The 25,475-nt window shown below is 41.2% G+C and overlaps 1 protein-coding gene across 1 annotated transcript in view; it reads left to right on the plus strand.

Annotated features, from left to right (window-relative positions):
* PARVB (parvin beta) overlaps window positions 1-25,475 on the plus strand; it is an 89,160-nt gene that overhangs the window by 43,397 nt on the left and 20,288 nt on the right. Inside the window, exons 3-7 of the mRNA XM_084284950.1 lie at window positions 480-550; window positions 10,932-11,034; window positions 16,955-17,095; window positions 17,952-18,067; window positions 25,372-25,430. Coding sequence (XP_084141076.1) covers window positions 480-550; window positions 10,932-11,034; window positions 16,955-17,095; window positions 17,952-18,067; window positions 25,372-25,430 — 490 coding nt within the window. The remainder of the gene's footprint in view (window positions 1-479; window positions 551-10,931; window positions 11,035-16,954; window positions 17,096-17,951; window positions 18,068-25,371; window positions 25,431-25,475) is intronic.

Consider the following 25,475-nt stretch of genomic DNA (forward strand, 5'->3'; position numbering starts at 1 on the left):
TTTTAGGGAAGCACAGACTGTCAGTCTGGGTCTCAGCAGCTGCACTAAGTGCAGTGCCATAAGCTTGCTTTACTTTTCAAGGTAGAGTAGTTTGGAAAATATCCTTATATTTTCAAATACAAACTACATACAAATTGAGGAGAAAGAGGAAAGTAATTGGCTGCCCTTTTTGGTTTGTTAGTATTAGTATGCCCTGCAGTATAGAGAATGGTGATTTTTCTGATGTATTCTGCATACACAGAGCAGGATCTGATTTGGAGGAGGTCAGTGGAAACAATTTATTTTAGGAAGTCGTATTATCTTTGTTTGACTGTTAAAAAAAAACCCTAATACTTGATCATTGGATATTCTCTTGCCAGGGTGATGACTGGGCACTGTCATTTCTTAATCAGCTGACAGGTCACTTCATGAATAGTAATTGTTGCAGTATTTCAGCAATGTATATTTGATCTAACTCGTTTCCCATTTCACTTGGACAGAGGAGAATGAGGAGCGCACTATGATTGATCCTAACTCCAAAGAAGACCCCAAGTTCAAAGAACTGATCAAGGTAGGATATCAGTACTTGGTCTTTTTTCAGATCTTTAACCACTGAGCCAGAGCCATTTACAAGCTGGTTACCATGAATACAATTGAGGAGGAACAACTTGTTACTGAAGTACATCTGTGAAAACTGAGGAGACAAACAAGGATGCTGTTGGTAAGGCTAAAAGCAACAATGAGAGAAACAAGAAACCCTGAATGTCAGAGCACCCATGAAATAGAGCTCCGCTATCCATTTACATCCTTGTGATTATTAAAGGGAGGATCAATACTTACCTTTGATCTACTGCAGTCATTGCACATAAATGTAGGTTCTTCCTCTCTACAAAGACATGAGAGGAGCCTTGGAAAGATTTAGAGAGTTTTCTGGGAAGGAAAGAGTAGGACTAAATGTAAAATGAGCAAGCACATGGTAGGGTAGACTAAGGAGACCTATGATGTTATAGGAAGGTTGGAAATGAGATTCTTCTTCCTTTATACTCTGTTGTTTTCTTTTTTTTAAAAAAAAAAAAAAAGTAGAAAAAGGGTAAAGAAGGTTGCTCCCATATATTATTAATTAAAGCCGTTAGAATTTTTCAGTTTTCATCCTGAATAGCATACTGATCTCCAGAGCATGGATGGAGACCAACAGCTGAGTGAACTGATGGACACCTTAGCTAATGTCTACTTTCTGCCCATTGTGTATGAATAAGGCATTGAGCAAAACAATGATTTTGAATTTCATGAGAACTTGCTAACTCACAACTTGATAATCTAGTTTCTCAAAAATTATTAAACATGAATTTGTTCTGATTATCTTTTGTGTAATTCCTACTGTTCTTACTTTAACAATGGATAACTCAAGATTTGTGAAAAAGAGCCTACTCTCTTCTAGAACTTCAGTTACGTTTTTTTCAGTGGCTTCTTGGAACAGAGAATTATATCTACTCTACATTCTGAGCAACAGCACTGCAAAGTGACTTTGTTTTGTTTTGTGTGGTTCTGCTTCTCATGATTCTTTTTCCCTGGTTATTGCTGTGTCTGTGTTTATGTGGCAGGGAGGTAGAAAGTCCCTAGTTTACTTATAATCTTGGGCAGGGACCAGAGCATCCTGAGTCGGTATTGTTGCTGGAGACACTTGCCCAAGGTGCTGGTGATAATGTGCCCCCAGCTGTGCTGACATGAGGTGTGGCTTCTTCCCTCCTGGCAGTGCTTGTAGTTTCCGCCAGCTATGATGGAGGGTTTGGTCTTGAAGGACTGCTATTTTGGAGAACCTTTTCTATCTGGCAGGTTGTTGAAATTAGCATAGTGAAAGCTTGGGCAGAAACAGAAGTGCTGGCAATTCCGAACAGATATGATCTCTTCCCCAAAAGTGTTTGTGCTTATGTCATAATTCCTGGTACACTTCCTCTTTATTTTTTTTAATAATTAAAATTATATATATATATATGTATGTTTTAGAAACAGCAGTTCAACTGTGGCTAGGTGGGTCAGAAAAATTTGGCTAGTGTTTACCCACTCCAGACAGGGGAGTGAGCTGTGGCACATTCCTTTTAGGATACTGTCATGTCCTCTGTCTACAAGCATATGCTTCGCAGAATGCCTCAGCAAACTGTTCACCTGCTAGATCTTTAAAACAAGCCCAATGATCTGTTATTAACAGTGCAATAACATGTTTAGGATTACAAAACCACATCAAATAGGGTTTAGCAAGGAGCTGTGTTCAAATTTCTTTGTTATTCTAATTTACCTGGAATACAGTGTGGTTTTAATTTTTTTGCACATTCTTTCTTTGTTAATACCTAGATCCATTAATTCTTTCAAAATGTACAGTGGTCTTGCACCACTCTTTCAAAGTACACTGTGGTTTCTTTGCTAGTGGAGCGGTAATATTACCATGAATAATTCAGTTGAACCAGATTTGCTGCAGTGAAGAAACCAAATGTACTCTGTGATACAGGAGACTTGATATTGAAATTATAATTGCTTTTAAATTGGAAATTTTGCTTTTGAATTTAATATAAGGTGGTGAGTCTTTCTTGGATGTCACAGTCTAGCAAGGTTATGTTTTTCTTTTTGAAAGGCTGAAAACCTTCAGAAGGAATGAAAATCAAACTTAGAGCAGGACTAGGGATTGTGTCTGAGTGCCTGAAGTGCATTGCAGGACCAGGCTCTGGTTCAGTACGCCAGTTTGCACTTGCATGAAGTGAGGGTACCTTATTACCAATTAAACTGCAGCAGGTGGTGCAGGGAACAGCATGTAACTTCACAATGTTTCCTTGGGATCATCCTCCAAGGAGAGAGATGTGTCCTGCAGAGTGCCTACTTGAAAAATCATGTAATTTAGGTAATTGCTGAACGTTTGCATACCTTTCTGCAGTTGAGTTTTTACAAGGATGTAGTTAGAAAAACATTTCACACTATGTTGTTGTGAATCTGTAAGGCAAGGAGAGGTTTGAATCATGTTGGCAAAACCTGTTTTATGCCACAGAATGAGGGTAATACAAGCAAATGAACAATTTATTCCTAATTTTGTGTTCCTCAGTGGTTAATGAAATTTTCTGGCAGCCCCAGTGCTGGATGAGATTTAGCCATGTTAATACTATACAGCAGCAGCCAGGAGAAGAGACTGTCTGCCCCACAGAGCTTGAAATCAAAGATCTCCATGGCCTCGCAAGGAGCAGGGAATTGAATAGATTGAGGTTGTTGTATTTCAAAGTAGTTCTCTCTTTTTCCCTCAAAGAGGGAAATATGTATCAATAGCAGCAACAGAGCCTGATGCCTCTTCAAATTTGGCAGTATAACATAGTTTCATCGGTGCCAGCCCAAATCTCTTTCAACACCAGAGTAAGACATGCCAATGGTTTGCCATCACTGATTTTGAGTGTTTCTGTTCCCCTGTCAATCACATGCAGTTGGGGTAGATAGAACTCAGTGCAGAAAGGAAGCAGAGATATCTGTTGCTGACACTGATTTAATACCTCTTTGTCTCTGCAAAATGTTGTTTGAATTTCTACTAGCCTGGTGTCATAGGAATTATAAGCATAGTGAATTGTTTGGTGTAAGCTTTTGTGAGCATTTGGAAGCGATTTTGACAGAGCTGCTGGGATTCAAACTGTGTAACACCGTGGTGATGAAGAATCCAAAAGGAAAAAAAAAACAAAACAAAACTCGTTCTTATTAAAGCAAATATAGAGTAAATCCCCTCACTGAAGGCTGCTTTGTTGGGGATGCAAAAATACACTCTTTAAATCCTATTGCTCATATTAAAATCACTAGGAACTAAAATTACACCTTAAAGTGTTGTTTGTTATCATCATTGACAGTATTCTAAAAATAGTTCACCACAATTTGTCACCATGAAGTGATATGTTCATATGTGTTTAGATAAGTTCCCTGCATGGCCTTGTTTGCTCTGCATGCAAATGCAGCTTGGGACATGGCTAGACAGACCCAAAGCTGAAAATTCAGATCAGGAAAAGATGTGTTGTTATTTATATGTATAGTATAAATAATTTACTCACAAAATACTCTGTTTCTAGTGTCTGAAATACGTGAGCTTCTTTTACATATCATCCAATATTTGCTAAGTGACAAGAGAACAACTAAATGAAAGAGTTTGAGTTTTGCATTTGGGCTGTTTTGTGACTGGATCCTGAAGTGTATCCTGTGATGTATCTGGAGCAAACAAGAAGAAACAATGTCTGTGATACTTAGAATCAAGTCTAGTTTGCTATTATGTTATTGCAAATCTGTTTACAGTTCAGTTTCCATTAATACCTATAATTCCCTTAGCTGATCCATGTTGCTAATTCTAAAGAGTGTTGGTGGGCTCTTCTAGCTCTCTTTTTAAATGTGTTCAAAACTTAGGAGGCTGATCTATGTGTGCTTTCCTTGTTGTTCATGGATTTTGCTTTGTGTATGGGATGCAAAGGTAGAAGGAATCTTTTTTATCCCCTTCTGGCTCAGATGTGACTGAGGTAGAAGATCCGAAACATAGTTGTACTTAATAGGCTGTAGGAATTGAATCAGAATCTTAGAAATATACTCACACATTTCTGATCTGACAATTATGCCACCAACATAAGTGGCAGATTCCCTAGGCTTTTCTCATGTATTTTGATAGATACAATATGCTTTTACCATTTGAATCCAAAAGTATACAATTGGAGCTTGCAAAAATTGGGTTCTGTTAGTAAATGCCTTACCTTGACCAAAGACAGCAAGTTAAGAGTTGCAAGGTGACTTGGTAAGATCAGAGACTTGGTAAGATCAACTGATGCTGCAACAACCTTTGGCCCTTAAAGCTAAACTTCAATGTCTAAACTTTGCATGGATCAAACACTTCTGCTCTAGGTACTATCTGAAATGTGTAAGCATTCTGAATTTGTAGTAAATAAGTTACTTTCCAATAAATTACCACCTTTTCAATGTCAACACTTACGGCTTTTTAAAATTCACTGTGGTGAAGAGAAAACCAAAATGAAGCTGTTTTGGTAAGGTTTCATGTGTGACCAAATGAAATCTTGTTTCCTGTATGCTCTTTCAAAGGCCTGCCTTTAAGAACAAGAAGCCTTCTCTCTGTTTGCAGCTGGCCAGTACTTTGTACTTATTCAACAGTTTCCGGACCTGAGTAAGAATTTCTAATATTAATTTATATGTTCAACCCTGAAGTCACTTAAACCTCTTCATACTTTTGATTTGTGCTTCCTAATTCTCCCTGGGTCATTAAAATCAGGGCTTCCTTTCTTTGCTGTTTTTGTGACTGGGGTTCCCATTTTCTCATTGTGCCAGATGCATTCATGCAGCTTGTCTTGTTTTCCGTTTTGTTCATTAATCTGTAGAGCGGCCGTGGGGTCCTTATACCCTTGAACTCTGCAGATTCACTCTGAATGTGCCTCGCCACTATGGCAGTAGCAAACCTGCAGAATAAAATACTTCACGGAGCTGGTGAAGTTTGATATAAAAACCCATTTTGTGAGGATTAAAAACTAAATAGGCCAGGCAGATGACTTATTTTTCCTTCCGGATTTCTACCACTCTTTTCTCAGAGCTTTCTGCCTCATGGAAAATTTCAGTTTTAAACACAGTGTTTAGTAATGCAGTATGGCTCATTAAATCAGGCATATGTATTTGGCCAAAAAAGGATGTAATAAGTGGATGTGTCAGAATTTAAAGCATCACTGGAAATTTTACAACTACAAACACGTGTCGGAGCATTTGATGCAATTCAGAGATGTTTTCTATGAGTGTGAATATGTGTGAAAGGACAGGCATGATTTTGAGGACACAGGGATATATAAAAGTTTTAAAATCACTGCTAATCCCAAATACTATACTGCCTGCTCTAGTGATTTGCAACCCTTTCCAGAGCAGGGGAGTTGAAACTAGATGATCTTTAAGGGTTTTTTTCAACCCAGGCCATTCTATGATTCTATGAAAAATTCATAGAAAAATAGCTTTTCATAAAAGTGTGCTCTAGTTAAGAGACATAACGAACATTTCCATGTACCAGTGTGCTACTTTGTGAGCCTGCAAGTACTGAACAAGGTGAGGCTGAGGTGAACTCAAGATCGTTAGCTGTATATGGGATCTGGTGGTGGTTTCACCAGCCAGTGCATGTAAGGAGAAGCATGGTGCTAGGGCTGACACTGGGACAACAGGCTTTGCAGTCAAGCAATTCCTCAGTCCTGCAATGCATCTCTTACACACATTTTAAAGGCAGCAAATATAGCCCTACCTTAGAAGTTAATATTGAAGTGAAGATACGTCAAGTACAGACACACAGATGTGAAGGAATGGGTAGAGGAGTTTGAGGCCAGAGAGATCCAAGTTAAGCATATTTTCACACACAGGAAAAACTCTGGCTTCACCTTATGTCTGCTTCCCACTCTGTGCCTGTATGAAACGGTTTAAATTTTTAGAAATCCAGGTTATTGAATATTTTCTGCTTCTGTCTTTGCATGAAGGAGCAATTGTAAAGAGCTGGAGCATTGACTCTCCATGAAAAAAGAGTCATAATGTATTTCTGTGTGTTAGTCATTTCAATAAGCAAAATGGTGCTTTACATCCCTTGCAAAAATTAAAAATTAAAAATAAAAATCGGTGCAGAAAGATTTTCCAGGCTCCTGATTAAGACACACGCAAGAAATTAAGAATTACAGCAGGAAAACCGGGGGTGTGTGGAGTTTGTTTGTTTTAAAGTTGCAACATTTGTCACTCTTCAAGGACGGTATAAAAACTTTTTTTTTTTGTTTAAATATAAATTACAAATTTGTTTTCCCACCAGAGCTGGAGTTGTAGTCTGAATACTAAAGAAGTTAGAACAGTCTTTAGGGTATTTTTCTTTCATTCAGGTGCTACTCTATTAAAAAAAATAATTATGGCTAGACCTCGTATCGTTTGTATCCTTTTATGTACTTTTTTCCCAAAATTTTTTCAGTACTAGATTTCTCTGAAACATTTAAGTACTACATAGTGTAAATATTTCCCTTTTTAAACAATCTATACCCATATGAGAATATTTCCAAAGCTGCTTCATAATTCTTCTGTACCTAAACTTTTGGAAATAAGATGTTGGCTCCTATATTAGAAGATACTTCTAGACTTCTGTTTTTAATTCCTTGGCATTTTGTGGATTTTGACTTCAATACTATTCAGCACAGGAGAAAATAACATGTTAAGTACAGGTTTCAAATAGTTTAGCATCCTAAGTCATATTTAACAATGCTTTTGAGGGCTTAGGGAAATGAAGCATCTTCATATTAGGGGATTTGATTGTCATATGATAGTTTCAGCTTAATTTCAGGTGATTTTTTTAAATCACAGAATCACAGAATTTCTAGGTTGGAAGAGACCTCAAGATCATCGAGTCCAACCTCTGACCTAACGCTAGCAGTCCCCACTAAACCATATCCCTAAGCTCTACATCTAAACGTCTTTTGAAGACCTCCAGGGATGGTGACTCCACCATTTCCCTGGGCAGCCTGTTCCAATGCCTCACAACCCTTTCAGTAAAGAAGTTCTTCCTAACATCTAACCTAAAACTCCCCTGGCTCAACTTAAGCCCATTCCCCCTCGTCCTGTCACCAGGCACGTGGGAGAACAGACCAACCCCCACCTCACTACAGCCTCCTTTAAGGTATCTGTAAAGAGCAATAAGGTCACCCCTGAGCCTCCTTTTCTCCAGGCTGAACAAGCCCAGCTCCCTCAGCCGCTCCTCGTAGGACTTGTTCTCCAGGCCCCTCACCAGCTTTGTTGCCCTTCTCTGGACCCGCTCAAGCACCTCGATGTCCTTCTTGTAGCGAGGGGTCCAAAACTGAACACAGTACTCGAGGTGCGGCCTCCCCAGAGCCGAGTACGAGTACAGGGGGACGATCACCTCCCTAGCCCTGCTGGTCACACTGTTTCTGATACAAGCCAGGATGCCGTTGGCCTTCTTGGCCACCTGAGCACACTGCTGGCTCATATTCAGCCGACTATCCACCATCACTCCCAGGTCCTTCTCTGCCTGGCAGCTCTCCAACCATTCCTCTCCTAGCCTGTAGCTCTGCTTGGGGTTATTGCGCCCCAGGTGCAGGACCCGGCACTTGGCCTTGTTGAACTTCATGCTGTTGACCTCAGCCCATCGATGCAGCCTATCCAGATCCTCCTGCAGAGCTTTCCTACCCTCAAGCAGATCGACACACGCACCTAACTTGGTGTCATCTGCAAACTTACTGAGGGTGCACTCAATGCCCTCGTCCAGATCATCGATGAAGATATTAAAGAGAACTGGCCCCAGCACCGAGCCCTGGGGGACGCCACTAGTGACTGGCCTCCAACTGGACTTGACTCCATTTACCACGACTCTTTGGGCCCGGCTATCCAGCCAGTTTCTAACCCAACGAAGCGTGCGCCAGTCCAAGCCAAGAGCAGCCAGTTTCTTGAGGAGAATGGTGTGGGAGACGGTGTCAAAAGCCTTGCTTTTGGAATTTTGGAATTGGGTGGTCACTTTATTGAAAGACTTCAAAAATCTCTTCTGAGATGATCTACGACAAGAAAATACCTCATTACTTAGGAGTTGCTTTTCTGTATCACTGGTGAATAGTTTTCAAGGCCAACAATAGCATTCCTCTTCTCATTGTTTTTCAGATTACTAATTTGTCTCATGTCTCTCTCCAACCATTTACCATAAATGTCCGTCTTCTGAAAAAGATTGAAAGAGACAAAAATAGCTAATTGGAGTTTTCTCTTCAAATGTGGTTGTGTTTTCCCACCTGCAGAGCAGAACTCTGCTGCTTTATTTAGACTGCATCTTCTTGCATTTAACTTTTGCTGGCTATAATCTCCAGTGAACTAGTTTTCAGGCTAATGAACTAATTTGGGCTACCCAGAGAAGTGGTTGAGTCACCATCCCTGGAGGTCTTTAAAAGAGGTTTAGATGTAGTGCTTAGTCATATGGTTTAGTGGAGGACTTGTTAGTGTTAGGTTAGAGGTTGGACTAGGTGATCTTGGAGGTCTCTTCCAACCTAGATGATTCTGTGATTCTGTATAAATTGGATGATCCCCCTGCCCAACAAATGACATTAGGTGGGTGTGGGAGCATGGGTCTTGGATGCACGTGTCGAAACAACAGTGATAACTATAACCACACAGAGGAGGCCGTCTGATGGAGGGAATGACCCAAGTAATAGATAAGGCTCCTGCAACATTACAGGGCAGCAGTAGAGCAACTAAACTGGTGTGGAGCTTATCCTTTTATATCCACATCTATTTTTTGATGTCACTTTATCTTTCCTTTACCTGCAGTAGAGAGGACCACTTTTGATACTTAGAGTTATTTTTATTATTGAGAGTTTTCCTCCTTCTGTGCACTGTAGGGGGCAAAAAGGATTTGAGTTACCTCTATGTGCATTGATGATGGTCCTTGCTTTCTGTGATGGACTGGTTGCCATATGACCCAGCTAAAATTTGCTGCTTATGCTGTTTAGAGCTGAGTTTCAACCCTGCACTTTTCAGCATGCTTTGTAAGTGCTGAAGATACAGGTTAGAGATGAAGCATAAGAATTTCATATTTGGATTGTGAACTTACTTTTGAACATTAAGCCTAACAAAGCTTCCTTGAAGTTGGTAGACTCAGTGAACCTCAGTAAGTAGGCTGAATTACTTAAATATCCATGTTACCAATATACTCAAATATTCGTGTTTGTAGGATTGCCAACGCATGTGTGTTTCAATGCAATCCTATCTGTGTTTTATTTACCTTTTTTTCATAATGTCTTGAATATTAAACAAAACAAAACAAAAAGTTCTTAGCTATCCTGACTGCAAAAAAGATGCAGAATTATGGGGCCTAGTCAGAAAGTGAATTTAAAGCATCCACAAGTTGTATGTGAAGCAAATTAAAAACTGTAGACTTTTTAGTTGATGCTCTTTTTTTTTTACGTAGCTCCCCTTAATGTATTTTGAACATTTGTGGTTGGTAATACTCTTCTCCCCTTATGAATCAAGGATTTAGCAGCAACTTTACATCTCTTCCCACAGAACTATATTATTTTGCAAGTAATTTGATTTTCCAAATAATTGATCGGAGGAAAACATTCCTGCCAACTTAAAACAGTCAATGCGTTTTTTCCTGTAACTGTTTGGAAAATATTATCTTTGGCACCTGGAAAACTTAACTCAGTTCCTTTTCTTTTTAAAGGTTCTTTACATTCATTCCTGTTTTGCAGGTGACAATGATTTTTATAGTTATGGTGGTCAGCATAAGAGGACTATTCCATACATACATTTTTGAATGGTTATCAGACCCAGTTAACCAAAGTTTTAATTACAGTCTTCTGTAATAGCTGAAGATAAAATGCGTAGTCCTTTTGCTTAATGGCAAGGATCTATCTAGTGGGTCTGTTTAGCTCCTATTAGTGGGAGCATTCACTGTTTCCTCTCCGAAGCTCTTCTTCCTGGTCTACTACTCATGTCTGTTCAGGATAGGGATGACAGTGGGAGTGCTGGGAGCCTTTGGGTTTGTGGGACTCTTGTTCTCTACTGGCAGGTCTGCTGATTGTGTAAAACAGATGACAGGAGTTTTTGGACTTGGAGAGCAGGTTTGTTAGATACTAGCAAAGATGATTGCTGTAGAGCTGCTAGTTGCTATTTGCTTTAGCATTGGTGGAATGAGGAGACATTTTAAAGAGGAAAAACAGAGGGCACTACAATTGCCATGTTGCCAGACCTGAATTAAAAACAGAAAAAGCAAAAATATCTCTGTTTTTTCTCTGTAACTTGGAAATACATAAATACGGTTACTCCTCCTGTTTACTATTCCTGGTTATTTCATGGAATATATTTCTGTTCCTGATTACTGCTCAAAGGAACATATTTCAGTATTTTTTTTTTTACACATTTGTCTCCTCTTTCTGTACTTGCAGGTTCTAATTGACTGGATTAATGATGTGCTGGTGGAGGAGAGAATCATTGTCAAACATCTTGAAGAGGACCTTTATGATGGGCAGGTGCTGCAGAAGTTGCTAGGTGAGTTCACACAAGAGAAGGTGGCCCCAAAGACTGGAAGGAGTCCAAAATTGATCCCTTCCAAAGCTGCAGACAGTAGGTAGTCTGTGCAGTAACTTAGCATCTCACCAGGGATACCGTTTGTTTCAGTGATAGCTACACTGTCAGCTTTTCCATCTGTTCTTCTCAGGCAGACTGCTAAAAGGGGTGGAAATTGGGATGAGTCTCAGGTGGCTGATTTGTGGACTAAGAATAATCCAGAGATCTGAAATGTGGCAGAAGAAAGGTGAAGAAATTTGTGTTTACAGCGGGAGACCAAGCAGGAGACATGTGGCCCAAAATTTTTTCTGCAGTTTGATCCTGAAAGCTTTTTGGACCGAAAGCTAATCTTGAGGCCATAACTGAATTACTTTTAAGGGAGAAACAAAACAAAACAAAACAAAACAAACAAACAACAAACAAACAAACAAACAAAAAACAACAACAAAAAAACAAGGAAAAAAGAGAATGCATGACACCAGGCACATATTTACAATGTGTTCTTCTATGCAAATAATACATGAGGGGATATACTCAGTTAAGCAACTGTGATTTTGCAACCCCCTTACATCTCTGCAGTTGGTATGTGTGCTTATGCAAGAAGCACAATGGAGAAGAACTTTAATGAAGTTGCATTGATTTATAGGGGTATTTTTAGCAAACAAAGAGACTTGAAGCTTCAAGTGCCAATGTAGATCCACACAGTTTCTTGGAAACAGCTAAGTAAGCTGAAAGCCATCTGCCTATGTTATGTTTTCAAGAGTGGGCTGGGTTATGGATACGTGTGTCAGAGTGGGGCAAGAGGACTTGGTTTTGCTAATTCCTTTGGTGCTAACTGATGCTTCTTACTGAATTTTCTGCATATGCTCTTTAAATAAGATTTGCAGTGTTTTGCTGAACATAAGCTTTTACAATTGGTTAATAACAATTTATGTGCCATTAAAAGTAGCTTGAGGAATGAAATGACAGTACTTCTAATACTTTTTGGTTAGACTGTAACTGGGACCATCCAGCCATAGTGTGGTGAGGTAGAGTATTGTTAGTTTAGCTGAGGAGTATTTGTGTGAATGCAAATTAGTTCCAGGTCTGGGATAGCATCTGGTGGTTTTTGTCTCTCACAGAGAATTTCCAGTTGAACATTGCTCTGGTACTCTTACATAAAGGCATTCAGAAAAAGGAGCTGAAGTCTTACCCTGTTACATAAATCTCTCAGTAAATTACCTTGCCAGTCCTAACATTGAGGTGTTGTGGATTTACATGACAAGGTTTTGGTAGCAGGGGGACTGCAGGGATGGCTTCTGTGAGAAGAATCCAGCAGCTGCCCCATGTTAAATAAGTGCCAGTTTCAGCCAGCTCCAAAAGGACCCACTGCTGCCGAGAGCTGAGCCGATATGTGATGTTCTTTGCACCTCTGTGAGAGAAGATTTAAGAAAAAAGGGGAAAAACAAAACAAAACAAACAAAACTGCTACACAACAGCAACTGGGAGAGCAAAGAGTGAGAACTAGCCCTGCAGCCACCAAGGTGAGTGCAGGAGGTGCTCCAGGCATGCAGAAGAAGTTCCTCTGCTGCCTGTGGAGAAGCCCCTGATGGAGCAGGCTGTCCCCCTGCAGTCCATGGGTCCCATGGTGGAGCAGATCTCCATGCCTGTGGAGGAGCCCCCAGTGAAGCAGGTAGACCTGCACTGAAGGAGGCTGTGGCCCATGGAGAACCCCTGCAGGAGCAGGCCCCAGGCCAGAGCTGCAGCCCGTGGAGAGGAACCCGCAAAGGAGCAGGGGGTCTGGGGGTAGCTGCTGCCCGTGGGGGACCCAGATTGGAGCAGTATGGTCACGATGGATAGAGCCTGTGGTACCGACCTATGTGGGAGCAGTTCTTGAAGAGCTGTTGTTTGTGGGCAGCCCACGCAGGACCAGTTCGGGAAGGACGGCATCCTGTGGGAGGGACCCCACATGGAGCAGGGACAGAGACTGACCATGAAGGAATGGTGGAGATGAAGCATCAGGGACTGACCGCAGCCCCCATTTGCCTACTCCACTTTTGGGGGGTGGAGGTAGAAGAGGGTGAATGGGGGGGAAGGTGTTCTAGTTTGTTTTCTTTGTTTCTCACTTCTCTAGCTTGTTAGTAATAGGCAATAAATTTTATTAATCTCCCTATGATGAATCTGTTTTGCCCATGATGATAATTGTTGAGTGATTTCCCTGTCTTTATTTCAACTCTTGAGCCCTTTGCATTGTATTTTCTCCCCCTTTCCCTTTGAGGAGGGGGAGTGAGAGAACAGCTGTGGTGAACCTCGGCTGCCCACCTGAGTAAAATCACCACAGGTGTGTGCCGTCTTACTGTTGCTTCTCTGGAAGCTCTTTGAAATAAGAGGTGAGCTGGCATTGCTCCGAGTCCTTTCTGGGATGCAGGGTGAAGTATTGCAAATGGATTTGCAAATTGGTCTCAGTGCTGAAGATAGACACTGGTGTGTGACATCAGTCTGACATTAGAGGATAAGAAGAGGGCAAAACTGTACTTCCTGTGCTTACATGTCGGTGTTTGGGCAGGTGGTAATTTATTTCATAAAAGCCATTTGCTGTTGGGAACGTGTCTGTGGAGGCCTTGATTTCCACCCTCTGGCTTGCATATGTGTAGAAAGAGCTTAGTTGTCTGTACGTACATGGCCATACAGTTGGACTTAGCTTATCCTACAGGAGGAGAGGTGATCATATACATCTTGCAGGCCTGAGACTTTTGACTGGACTGACTTTTCTTTATTTTCTTACTGTTGGGCATCTGACAGGAGACCAAATACTTTTCCCCTAGCCTGAATCCATCACAACTCAGCCCCAGTCTCTCAACATGATTTTTTCAGTGGTGCCTTGATTTCTTCAGCAAAACTTATATTCCTGAATTTATCTAACTTCATACTTTCTCAGTGATGCAATAGGCAGCAAAGCATGTCATGCTAGTGGTGCTCCTGGTGCTTAAGGCCTCACAATTAAGTCACCCCACTGTTTTGTAACAAGTCCTTTATACCTACAGGAAGGGCTGACAAACCAAGATCATTAAACCTCAAGTAATAGTTACTACTTCTTGTATGTGAGAGATGTTTCCAAGAAGATCTGTCTTGATGGGCAGATGAAAGACAACAGTTTGTTAGTGGGTTTACTCTGAAGCTATTTGGAATATGAGATTTGCAAGTGACTGTTAGATTGATTCAGGTGGGGCTCCTTTCTTAGTTAATTTTATCAAGGTACTGTGGTGCAATTGCCTAAAGTAACTACAAAAATAAAACTAACATTCACATTTTAAAGAAAATGTACAGCACTGAAGAGGCTTTCAGGGTAGGTCATAGCTGCATTACCTGAGCGTTCCCTAGGCTTCCAACCTTAGATGCTATTGCACTGGGGGAACCTGGTGGAACTCTAAGGAACAGTACGGAGCATAGAGTGGAGTGGAGACACCACAGCTAGGCTCTGTGACCAGGTGGAGCCTTGATTGTTCTTGTGCACACCAAGACCAATAAGCTGCACTTTTTGCTACCCTAAACCAATGACCTGTCGTGTTTTGACAAACGCTGTATCCTAGTTTCCTTTTGCTCATTATAATATCATTATAATACCAAAACACACCTCCATCTCAAAAGCTACCTGCCTCCACAGTGCGACCACCCCTCACAGTGCACGCACTCTGAATTTCTTGGAGCCTATACCTTTAAACAGAAACGGGAAAAATTTTTACCAATCGTAAGTAAGATATGCTTGACTAGAGTCACTCAGGCTCCACCTAAAAGATAGAGAATAGTATAAATTGGCCTAAGAGAGAGGGGATGTTAGGGAATACACCATTCTGAGGAAATACACCATCCTGAGGACCTCCCGACTCCTGGGATCAGTCAATGGGCTGAGCCTCTGTTCCCCCCCCCCCCCCCCCCCCCCCCCCCCCCATATGGGACACCTTTGGACCTTTGGGTGAGATTGTGAGAGTTGAACACTTGGTTATACTGTGTGCCTCCGCAGAAACTTAGAAATTTCTATAGAGTCTTTGTGCCTTTTAACATGTTAATTTCCGAGCTGTGCACTTGTATATTTCATGCATGCTAGCTTGCTTTTGCAGACAGTAACTATCACTAGCAATACAAAGAACCCGTGTACCTGTTGCTGTAATAATTTGTGCATTGTTCCTAGCTGTGGTAGTTCTCATTGAATGCAACTAGAGTAAGGGCGGTTATATGTTATTGGTGAATCTGTGACTCTGGTAGTTCAGTGCTCTGAATCTGACCAGACCCATGACGGTTAATGCATTATTGGTGAATCTGTGATTGTGATAGTTCAGTACCCTGAATCCTACCAGACCCAAAACGGTTAATTGGCTACACCCCTTAACACAACAGGTACAAGTTGTGCTACTGAGAGTGGCTAGAGTGGCTTGGTGCACATGGTGTCAGGGTAAAGAGAAATAAACTTCTTCCTGCTGACTGGAAGTTCACCTGGGCTGAGAGTAGATAGGAACAATAACATAACAAATGAATCTTCTAGGACAAATTATTAAAAAAAAAATAAAATCCAAGATTGTTTAAAATAATACTTAAGTGTTTTGGCAGTCAGCTTAAGAAAGGCTCAGAGATGCCTTGGCTAAAGAACTTTTTTCCTATTAAGAGTATTTTGATAATGATAAAAATTTCTTAATATAGATTGATAGAAACATTCAAAATGTTAAAAGTACTCATGAATTGATAAATTACAAATCTCTTCTGTTTGGGTTATTAAAATGCTTCTGTTTTTCTGTTTTTTTAAAATATACACAGCTATGAAAAATGTTTAGAGGACACACTCTTGAACTTGAGACCAGAAGTATTTTCATTATTGGAATAATATGTCTTGACAACTTAGGAATGTTTCTGAAGCCCATCCCATTTTGTGAAAACTGCTTTGATTAAGTATGTTATTTTCTTTTTTGTTTTAAATACTTGAATATATAGTTGGAATATATTGATCCAGTCCTGATTTCCTAGTCCCAGGAGCATAGTGAGTGTGACTCTCTAGAGTGGAAGGAGAAAACAGATGAGTGGTCTACATCACTCTGGCAGCTGGAGAACTCTCTGCACCTTCCACAGCTTTCTTTTTTTGTGAGAGGGACATTCAGCTCCTATGTCTTTGGCAGGAGGGCCACAGTGGAGAGGAAGAGAAGAACTGGCTTGTCTATGAATTTGGCAACTAATAATTATATTACAGAAACAAAGTTCAAATCTTAGTAATGGCCTTTTACAAAATTTGCTTCTTTAGTTCATTTGTGGAATTAATCAACTATGATGTGACAATGTCATGACAACATGACCATATTGTACCAACGTATTTTTCTAAATGGGTTCCAGTAAGTCACTATAAATCTGTGACTCTTCATGAGTTGAGAAGGCATGCTTTCCTTTAGATTCCTTTAGACCTTCAGCTAACCTGAAATAGATCTCACTAAGCTGAAGTAAATGTCCACCCAAGCACTTTTTTTTTTTTTTCCTAAATTAACTTCGCTTATTAGAAAAGTCCATTGAACTAGTGGAAGTCCCTTGTGTAGAGAAGGCTGCCTTGTGCCACATGTTTTTCAGCAGGGAAAGAAAAGAAGAGGCACAGTAAGTATTACTACGAACTTGTTGCCTGTCTGAAAGTTTTTATATTTTTTTTATATATTTTGACACCTGATTGGTGAGCATGTTCTGCCAGACCTTACCAGTTTTCTATCACAAGGTTTATTGGAACTGACACACTTTGATGAAAGGTTTGCTTTCAGTGGAAAATTACTCTGCTGAAAATATTCTATCAGAGCGCAGCTTTGATCCCCACCATTCTGTGGTTGTTATTCCCACCCAGCTCCTTGTTTAATCTGATATTGCCTGTTTCTTTTTTTGTTGCTTTCCTCAAATACAGAAAAATTGGCTGACCGTAAACTGAATGTAGCAGAAGTGACGCAATCTGAAATTGGTCAGAAACAAAAGTTGCAGACTGTTCTGGAAGCTGTCCATGATTTACTTCGACCCCATGGCTGGACAATCAAGTGGAACGTTGACTGTAAGGACATAGCTATGCTTTCTGTCTCAGCTTCACAGGCAGAGGAGGGCGTGATAATCAATAGCTTGATCATACTCTTTATGATTTACCATGTTTTTTTATTTATTTGCATGCATTACCAAATCCATGTATGGATTGTAACTGGTACCTTCTTCTGTGATCTTTGTTTAAGGACAGACAAACATGGCTGTGGGATAATTGAAGTGCTGTTTCTTTAGGCATATGCTTTCGTTAGGCATTTTTTTGTTTGCTTCCTGAATTTGAATCCTACAGACATGAGAATTTTTTTAGTCATTCAATTACAAGAGGATGATTTAAGCCTTCGGGCCACCACAGTGAGAGTCAAAAAGATGCTTCATCCTGTGTAAGGATATTGTTTCTGACAGGCTAAGCAGAAAGTGCCCTGTGTTCCAGCTTGGCCTGTTATGATCCAAACGTGAGAATGAAGTTTGGGAAGTTGGTTCACGTAGGTTGTGGGTGCTTTTTGTCTCTTACAGCCAGGTAATCTTTTGTTAACACCTTGAACATTTTCTAAAAGCAGAATTATCTAGTATTCTCCAGTACAATGGAAGGAAAGTGATTGAGTCCATTTGTTTTTATTTCATTGACTAGGGAGGGAGCTGAAGTGTCTGGAATCCTAAATTTGTTATGTAGCTTGAAGGGAATTAAATCTAGGCTCTGCTACCTGTAAAATTATTTCCTAAACTTCGTTAATTTAGGAAAAGGAAGAAGGAAACAAGAAGACTGTCTTCACCAAAAACATATTTTTAGTTCTTCTACCTTTTTCCCAGGGGTATTAGTTTAAAATAAGGCATCAGTATTCTTTTATTTGCTTCCTTTTCATTGTTCCCCGCAGCAATCCATGGCAAGAATCTGATTTCCATTCTTCACCTTCTGGTAGCTTTGGCAATGCATTTCCAGGCTCCCACTCGACTGCCTGAACATGTGTCTGTACAAGTGGTGGTGGTACGGGTGAGTATAAAGTCATATGAAAATTTGATCAAAATAATCACTCTAATTTTACACTACCAGGCTGCTCCTATCTGCTCCTGATTTATTTAGAAAATTATTGTCCTAGTTGTTACAGAATCACAGAATTTCTAGGTTGGAAGAGACCTCAAGATCATCGAGTCCAACCTCTGACGTAACACTAACAGTCCCCACTAAACCATATCCCTAAGCTCTACATCTAAACGTCTCTTAAAGACTTCCAGGGATGGTGACTCCACCACTTCCCTGGGCAGCCTGTTCCAATGCCTAACAACCCTTTCGGTAAAGAAGTTCTTCCTAACATCCAACCTAAAATTGCCCTGGCTCAACTTAAGCCCATTCCCCCTTGTCCTGTCACTAGGCACATGGGAGAACAGACCAACCCCCACCTCACTACAGCCTCCTTTAAGGTACCTGTAGAGAGCGATAAGGTCGCCCCTGAGCCTCCTTTTCTCCAGGCTTAACAAGCCCAGCTCCCTCAGCCGCTCCTCATAGGACTTGTTCTCCAGGCCCCTCACCAGCTTTGTTGCCCTTCTCTGGACCCGCTCAAGCACCTCGATGTCCTTCTTGTAGCGAGGGGTCCAAAACTGAACACAGTACTCGAGGTGCGGCCTCACCAGAGCCGAGTACGAGTACAGGGGGACGATCACCTCCCTAGCCCTGCTGGTCACACTGTTTCTGATACAAGCCAGGATGCTGTTGGCCTTCTTGGCCACCTGAGCACACTGCTGGCTCATATTCAGCCGACTAACTGTTCAGTGAGTCCCAGTCCTGGGATGCATTTTGTGTACTTAAATGTGATTCCAAGAACATATCTCTCATATGCTTAGGACCGCCTTTTTAGGATGTGAGGAAATGGCCTCAGGTTGTGCCAGGGCAGGTTTAGACTGGATATCAGGAAGGATTTCTTCATAGAAGGAGCATTGGAACAGGCTGCCCAGGGAAGTGGTGGAGTCCTCATCGCTGGAGGTATTTAAAAGATGTGATTGTGGTGCTTAGCGAAATGGTTTAGAGATGGACTTGGTAGTGTTAGGTGATGGTTGGACTTGATTTTGGAGGTCTTTCCTGACCTAAATGCTTATGTGATTTTCTAATGCAATATGAAGCCAAAATCATGTGGTGGGATTTTGTGTAAAATAGTTGCGTCTCTAACTTTTGGCACTTCAGAATTTTTTTTTTTTTGTTTGTTTGTTTGTTTAGAGAAACCATTGACACAGATAACACAGAAAAGATTTTCAGCACATAGAATCTCCTCATTTTGGGAAGCCTGTTACTGGTGTTGTTTTTCCCAAGTGGCTTATTATTCAGACATGTTGTTTTCCTTGGTTTACTAATGGAGTTTCATAATTTTTTGCGCAGCCTTGCGTTTTTGTTAGCTTTCCTTAAATATGGAGAATAGATCTGACCTTAGGAACCTTGACTTCTTCCCTCCTGCCTTAGATATTGCTATAGTTCTTCCTTTCCCTGCGTGGTGTTGACCATTTCCTTTCATTGTACAAAGACTCTGCTTTCGGAGTATACTTACTATTGCTTTTTATTTTGCCTTCTATCCCAGATGAAGCTGGGTGGTACCATCTGCAGCATGTGAACCCAGCTTTTCTGAACAGCTGTTGGAACTCTAGACAGATCTGTTGCAGCTGGATACTCTTTCTGATCGTGCCATGACTGTTTGCTGTGGTGCTCAGCACTGTTGTCGCGAGGCAGGCTCAGCTTCTGGCAAAAGGCTGAGGAAATGCTCCTGTACGTGCCAGTTGCTGTTAGAGCTGTCAAGCTGTAGTAGGATTCCTTTAAAAAATCAAGAAGATAAAGTGATATTGGTCTCTATTTTGCAAATGTAGATCGCCTTACAAGATGCAATTGCATTGTGGTTGGTTAGGCAAGCCCCATTTTGCTTTAAGTTTAAATAATGGCATTTTCTAGGCTGCATGCCTGAATGCTCTAGAGGTACAGGGTATGATGTAAGTGGGTAATTGACAGATATTCCCTAGCTCACAGTAAATATTATGCATTCTCTTTAAGAGAGGATTTTGAGCTGCTTTCAAGCTCCTATAGTTCTCTCCATTTTAAGAAAGGTGAATTAGGTATAAAGTAACATGAATGTAAATAGAAGACTAGTTTGTTTTTTTTCTTGACTACCTTAGAAAGGTAAGGAGGAAATACAAATATAAAGTGGTCTACAGTCTTCTGTCACCCTAATGCCTGAAATTTCCTTCTGCCCAGTACAGTAAAGTGTCTTCTGTAGCTGCGATTTGTGAGGGAAAAAAACAAACAAATAAAAAAAAACACTTAGGTAAAGAGGGAAAGCTGCTCTTTCCTCATCCTTATTTCACAGCTTCAGGACTCTCCATCTCTGTAGTGTTGGCAAGTCTGTGGAGAACATATTTTCACATCCTTTCCTGTTATATATAATGTTATGTGTGTATATGTTATGTATATATGTTATGTATATTTATGGGTGTGGTGGTTTTACTCAGGTGGGCAGCTGAGCTCCACCACAACCGCTCTCTCACTCCCCCTCTCCTCAAAGAGGAAGGGGGAGAAAACACAACACAGAGAACTCGAGGTTTGAGATGAGAAAGGTTTAATTAAAGGGAAAGGGAATGGGGAAGAAAAACAGAAACAAAAGAAACAATCAGTCCGCGTGGAAGCACAGAGAGAGAGAAAAAAAAATTATTCTCTACTTCCCATCAACGAGCGGTGTTCGGCTACGTCCTGGGAAGCAGGGCCTCAAACGCATAGTGGTTGTTCAGGAGGAACAACCCCCTCCCCCATGAGAGCCCCCCCTTTTATTGCTGAGTGTGACATCAGGTGTTATGGAATATCCCTTTGGTTGGTTTAGGTCAGCTGCCCTGGCAATGTCCCCTCCCCATCACTTGCCCACCCCCAGCCTGCTGGCTCTTGGGGGCTTGGAAGGAGTCCTGATGCTGTGCCAGCACTACACAGCTATAGACACAACACTGGAGTGATATCAGTGCTGTTCCAGCTACGAGTGCAGAGTACAGCACTGTGCGGGCTGCTGCAGGGAAAAGGTGACTCCAGCTCAGACAGACCCAACACAATGGGGTATAAAGTGGACACCTAAATGGAGGATCTTGTTCCCTGGGGCCTCTGAGCCTCAAGATTAGACAGGGCTGAGATGAAGATGGAATGCAATGAAGGCTGACAGGAGCTAGGGAAAGAGAAAGGGAAGAAGAGAAGGAAGGGAAGGAGGAAGGGAGGAAGAGAAGGAAGGAAAGGGAGGGAGGAAGGAAGGAAGGAAAGGGAGGGAAGGAGTGAGGAAGAAAACGCCCATGTTATTTACAAGGAGGGTTAATTTAAGCTTGAGAGCTGTAAACTCTCACTCTTGGACCTAGAGCCTTGAGTCCTGGAGATGGTTATGGCAACTGCTGGTTCTGAGCTTACCTTAGCTGGGCCTGTGTAAGAGGAGACTTGTTTCATTGCTAGGCTTCAGCTTGTTTATTTAAGTGGAAAGCAAAACACAACGTATACTGAAACATATTTCTTCTGCAGTGTTCCTGCAGAAGGTAATTATTTTGGCCATAGAGTTTGGTAAATTGAATTTTTGTAGTTCAGCATCCATAATCTAGTCTAAAAATGCATGCTGGTTTAGTAACACAAATCTCTTTACATGTTTTTTTTTTTAGCCTTTGTTACACTGACAAATAGAAAAATGGTAATGAGGTTAGCATTATTCCCAATTCAAGTAAGAAAACTATTATTAAGAAGATTATTATTATAATTACCAATTGTTAAATGATCTCTTATTACAGATCCCAATCATTATTAGGATTCTGTCAAACTAGATCACAATTAATATAAGGTGGCTGCTTAGAGAGGTTTTGGGTAAATGCCTCTTCTTGCCTGCATATGCATTTAAGGGGATTAATCAATAGTTTGTAGAGAGACTTTTTTGTTTTCTTTGCAGAATTGGCCCTTGAGCAAGAAAACCTTGCACAATACAGAAGTATTGTGCAAGAATGCACTTATACTGAAGTTTTCAAAACTAGATCAGTCTCACTTTCATGGTTGTCCTTGGCACTTAGAATTAACATTATCAGTTTATTTGAGCTGTTCACACACTGTATAGATCTGTGAAGTGCTTCTTGCCCAGAAGGGCTGTGTTTACACTGTGAAAATAACTGTCATACTGGCTTATCAAGTTACTGCTTAATGAAGCTGTGTACATTTTCATAGCCCATCCAAGAGCAACGCCAAACACCTTTTTATCTTGTGGAAACACGGGCTTTCTCTTCTCTAATTTTTAGTGACCTGGTCCACAAAATGAAATAGTATTATGATAGGACCGTCCTACATGAGAAGTATTTATCAAGATCTCCACAGGCTGGTTGTGCTTCTGCCTTCCCTTGAATTCTATCCTTTCAAGTCTTGAGGTGACAGACAGAGACTTTCTGCAGTCGCTGTTCTGAGAAAGATAGTTGGATCTTTATCTGTCAAGTAATACACTGTCTTCTTTTGGTCCTGCACAGTGTAGTTTGCTTAGAAAATCCACAATTGTTTTGGAGAGCACTTTCCGTTTTACTTTCCCTGGCTGGAAGAACTTTTATCTATGTATCTGTCTACCTACTGTATTACCCAGAACAGTAACAAGATTAACCCAGCAGAAAAACACTACATTGTTTTATAATGGGCACCATGAGGTAGCCCCTCTCAAGAGTGAAGCTTCTGAAACCGAGTTACTTTCAAACCTGTTTTGAAATCAACCCCCAGATTTGTGTTTTTTATTTTTTTTATTTTATTTTTTATTTTGTTTGGTGTTGGCTGTTGTTCTTTTTTGAGTGAAATAGAAAATGTGAGAATGGCAATAGAACTCAGAGTTATATCTGAAGTGTCCTAGCAGAGCAAGGGTTTAAGTGGGTCTTTTACTTAAGATCCTGTTGACAGCTACTTCAAGTGCTAAGTTATGAATCTAAGATGGTACATGTTTTAATACTGGTATCAATGAACATTTTCCTGTTCTAGCCCTCCTCAGTGAGGGCAGGAAGGGTTGAAAGGGTTGAAACTTTATTATTTCAGTGAGCGGCTCCAGTGAGAACTGAAAATGCTGTGATTTTTCTTCCAGCTGACTTTACCTTCTGATAACTGAAACATGAACTTGTATGATGATGGAATGCTGTAATTCAGGAAAGCAAAAATGTTCTCAGGAGTAAGGGTAAAAATTGTTTTTAAGGCTCTCTGATTGTTGCTTATTTTTGCAAGGCTCAGTAATTGCTTTCTTTTACACTTAGCTTTCCTCTTCCCCATTTTAAAAGTTGCAGCATGTCCCACCTTGGTGCTGCTGGGAGATCTGAGGTATTTTTGCAGTAATTCCCTTGTAGTCTGAGTTGCAGACTGAAAGGTCAGAGGCAAGGCAGCATGAAGAATAAATGTGTCTGGTGGTTCTTATGCAAAGAATCCAACTTTTATCGAAGGATGACATTTGTTTTTGTATTGCAAGGCCAGGGGAGCTATGCTCATACTAGCAGCATGCTCAGCTGCCTCTGAGAGAGTTGCATAGAAGTGCTGTCATTTTCACCCACTGGGAATCAGAGTGGGCATCCCTTTCTCTTTCTTGTCAGCTGCTTGGAGGCATTACTCACTGGTCACCACTCACTGAGCTTTTTTTCACAGGGCATAGCATCTTCCCCCTGAGGTACACAGTGAATGGAAGGTCCAGAAACTGGTGCAAGTACAACAGAGACTCGGTGGAATGCAATAAAGACAACACTGTTCCATTTGCAAGAAAATATTGCCCTGTCAGACACTTCCTAATTTTCCCATCTATACTGTCATCCTGGCTTGTTTTACCAAACTTTCTGGTGCTGTTCCCCTGGCTCCCTCAGGGGAGCAGAGTAAGATGCATTTGTAATATGGAAGTAAGACATTGAGAAGACACGGCCAGCGGGCTGGATTCAGCGCGGGGCCTGGCTCAAGTGGGAAGCTGCCACAGCACAGTGGTTGGAGACAGCAGCTCCCACCTTGCTTTCAGCCAGGCTCCCTGGGTGGTTTGAGAAAGCAGCGCTGCGTTCTTCTGTTGAATGGGGAGTGGCAGGGAAGAAATTCTTGTTACTGTTTTTTTGATTTCAATTTGTATTTCTTAGATTGCTTGTGGGGAAGGATGTGCTTCTCTTCAAAGCTGTTCTCCATAATAGGTTCTTGTTTGGGGTTCAGCTGGTGAAAATGATTGAGATGGCATATGTGTAAAGAGCTGTGCCTGGGGGTGGTCGTTACCCTGCTTACCAGAGCTAGCAGCTTTCTTTATTAATTGTGTTGCCAGTTATTCTGACAGGACCCAGTTCTTAGATGCCTGCTGAGATTTGAGCTCTTGTTGCCAGCTTTTTCAGCGTAAAGAAGGCGGGGAGAAATTCCCCCTTTCAGGCATCAGGCTGTGTCTCATAATTTTAAAAGGGACCTACTGACTCAGTAGAAAGAGATGCTGAGAAGTTTTTTTGAGTTAGGTAACAACATTTCCAGCCTCCAAGAGGTGTGTCCCATGTGTCCAATACTTTGGGGAGACTCAAAACCATTTGAGTCCCCTCGTATCATGGGTCTGTGTCTTACCATGGAGGAAGCTGCTTTGAAACTGGGTCTCAGTACATGCTAACTCTGTTGGGTTGTAGAATTCTTACTCATGCAGAAAACTATCCCAAGGAAACAAAATCCAGTAACAGGGGGATGCTGTCTATCATGAAATCACTGGTCAGGTCAGTCTTTTTGTGTTCCTTGTGTTTCCATGATGGCTCCTGACAGGAGTGTGACTGGTGGCCTCAGTAGTCACACTGGTGGCCTGCTCTAGGAGAGCCCGCTTTGTGCATAGAGAGCTTTGCCAGCACATGAAGGCCCTGGCATGGGGGCAGCAGTCTGTTACTTCAGCCCCAGACCTGTCCTGAGAGCCAGGCTGCTGGTTGTGTCAAATTGTTGGTTGACACTGACACAAACAAATATCCTTGGGGACTTTAAGATGGGGCTCACATACTCTCTCTAATTTGTGTTCCAGGTATGATGTTGACTCTGGTCTCAGGAGAAGAATTGTTAACGAGTTTATTGGCTGCAAATATATACACATTTCCCAAATATTCATTTGGCTGTCAAGTCTGATAAATGCCACTGTTGTAGAAGTGAACCCTCCCAAGTCAGCTGTTTCACCTCTGTCCCTACAAATGTTCATCTTAGCAAACATATTTTACTCAGTTTTCTCCCCCAGGACTCTGAAAGATGATGAATGCTGCAGAGTCCTTGTTCATCTTCTCCTATACTAATTCAGTCTCTGTTTCTATTTTCACTTCCAGAAACGTGAAGGCCTTCTTCAGACAACTCATGTTACAGAGGAGCTGACGACTACGACAGAGTAAGCACAAAATGCTTTAGTTTCAAAGTGTGTTTCTGTGGTGCG

This window comes from Netta rufina, assembly GCF_964035555.1.
Source record: "Netta rufina genome assembly, chromosome: 1".
Taxonomy (NCBI): Eukaryota; Metazoa; Chordata; class Aves; order Anseriformes; family Anatidae; genus Netta; species Netta rufina.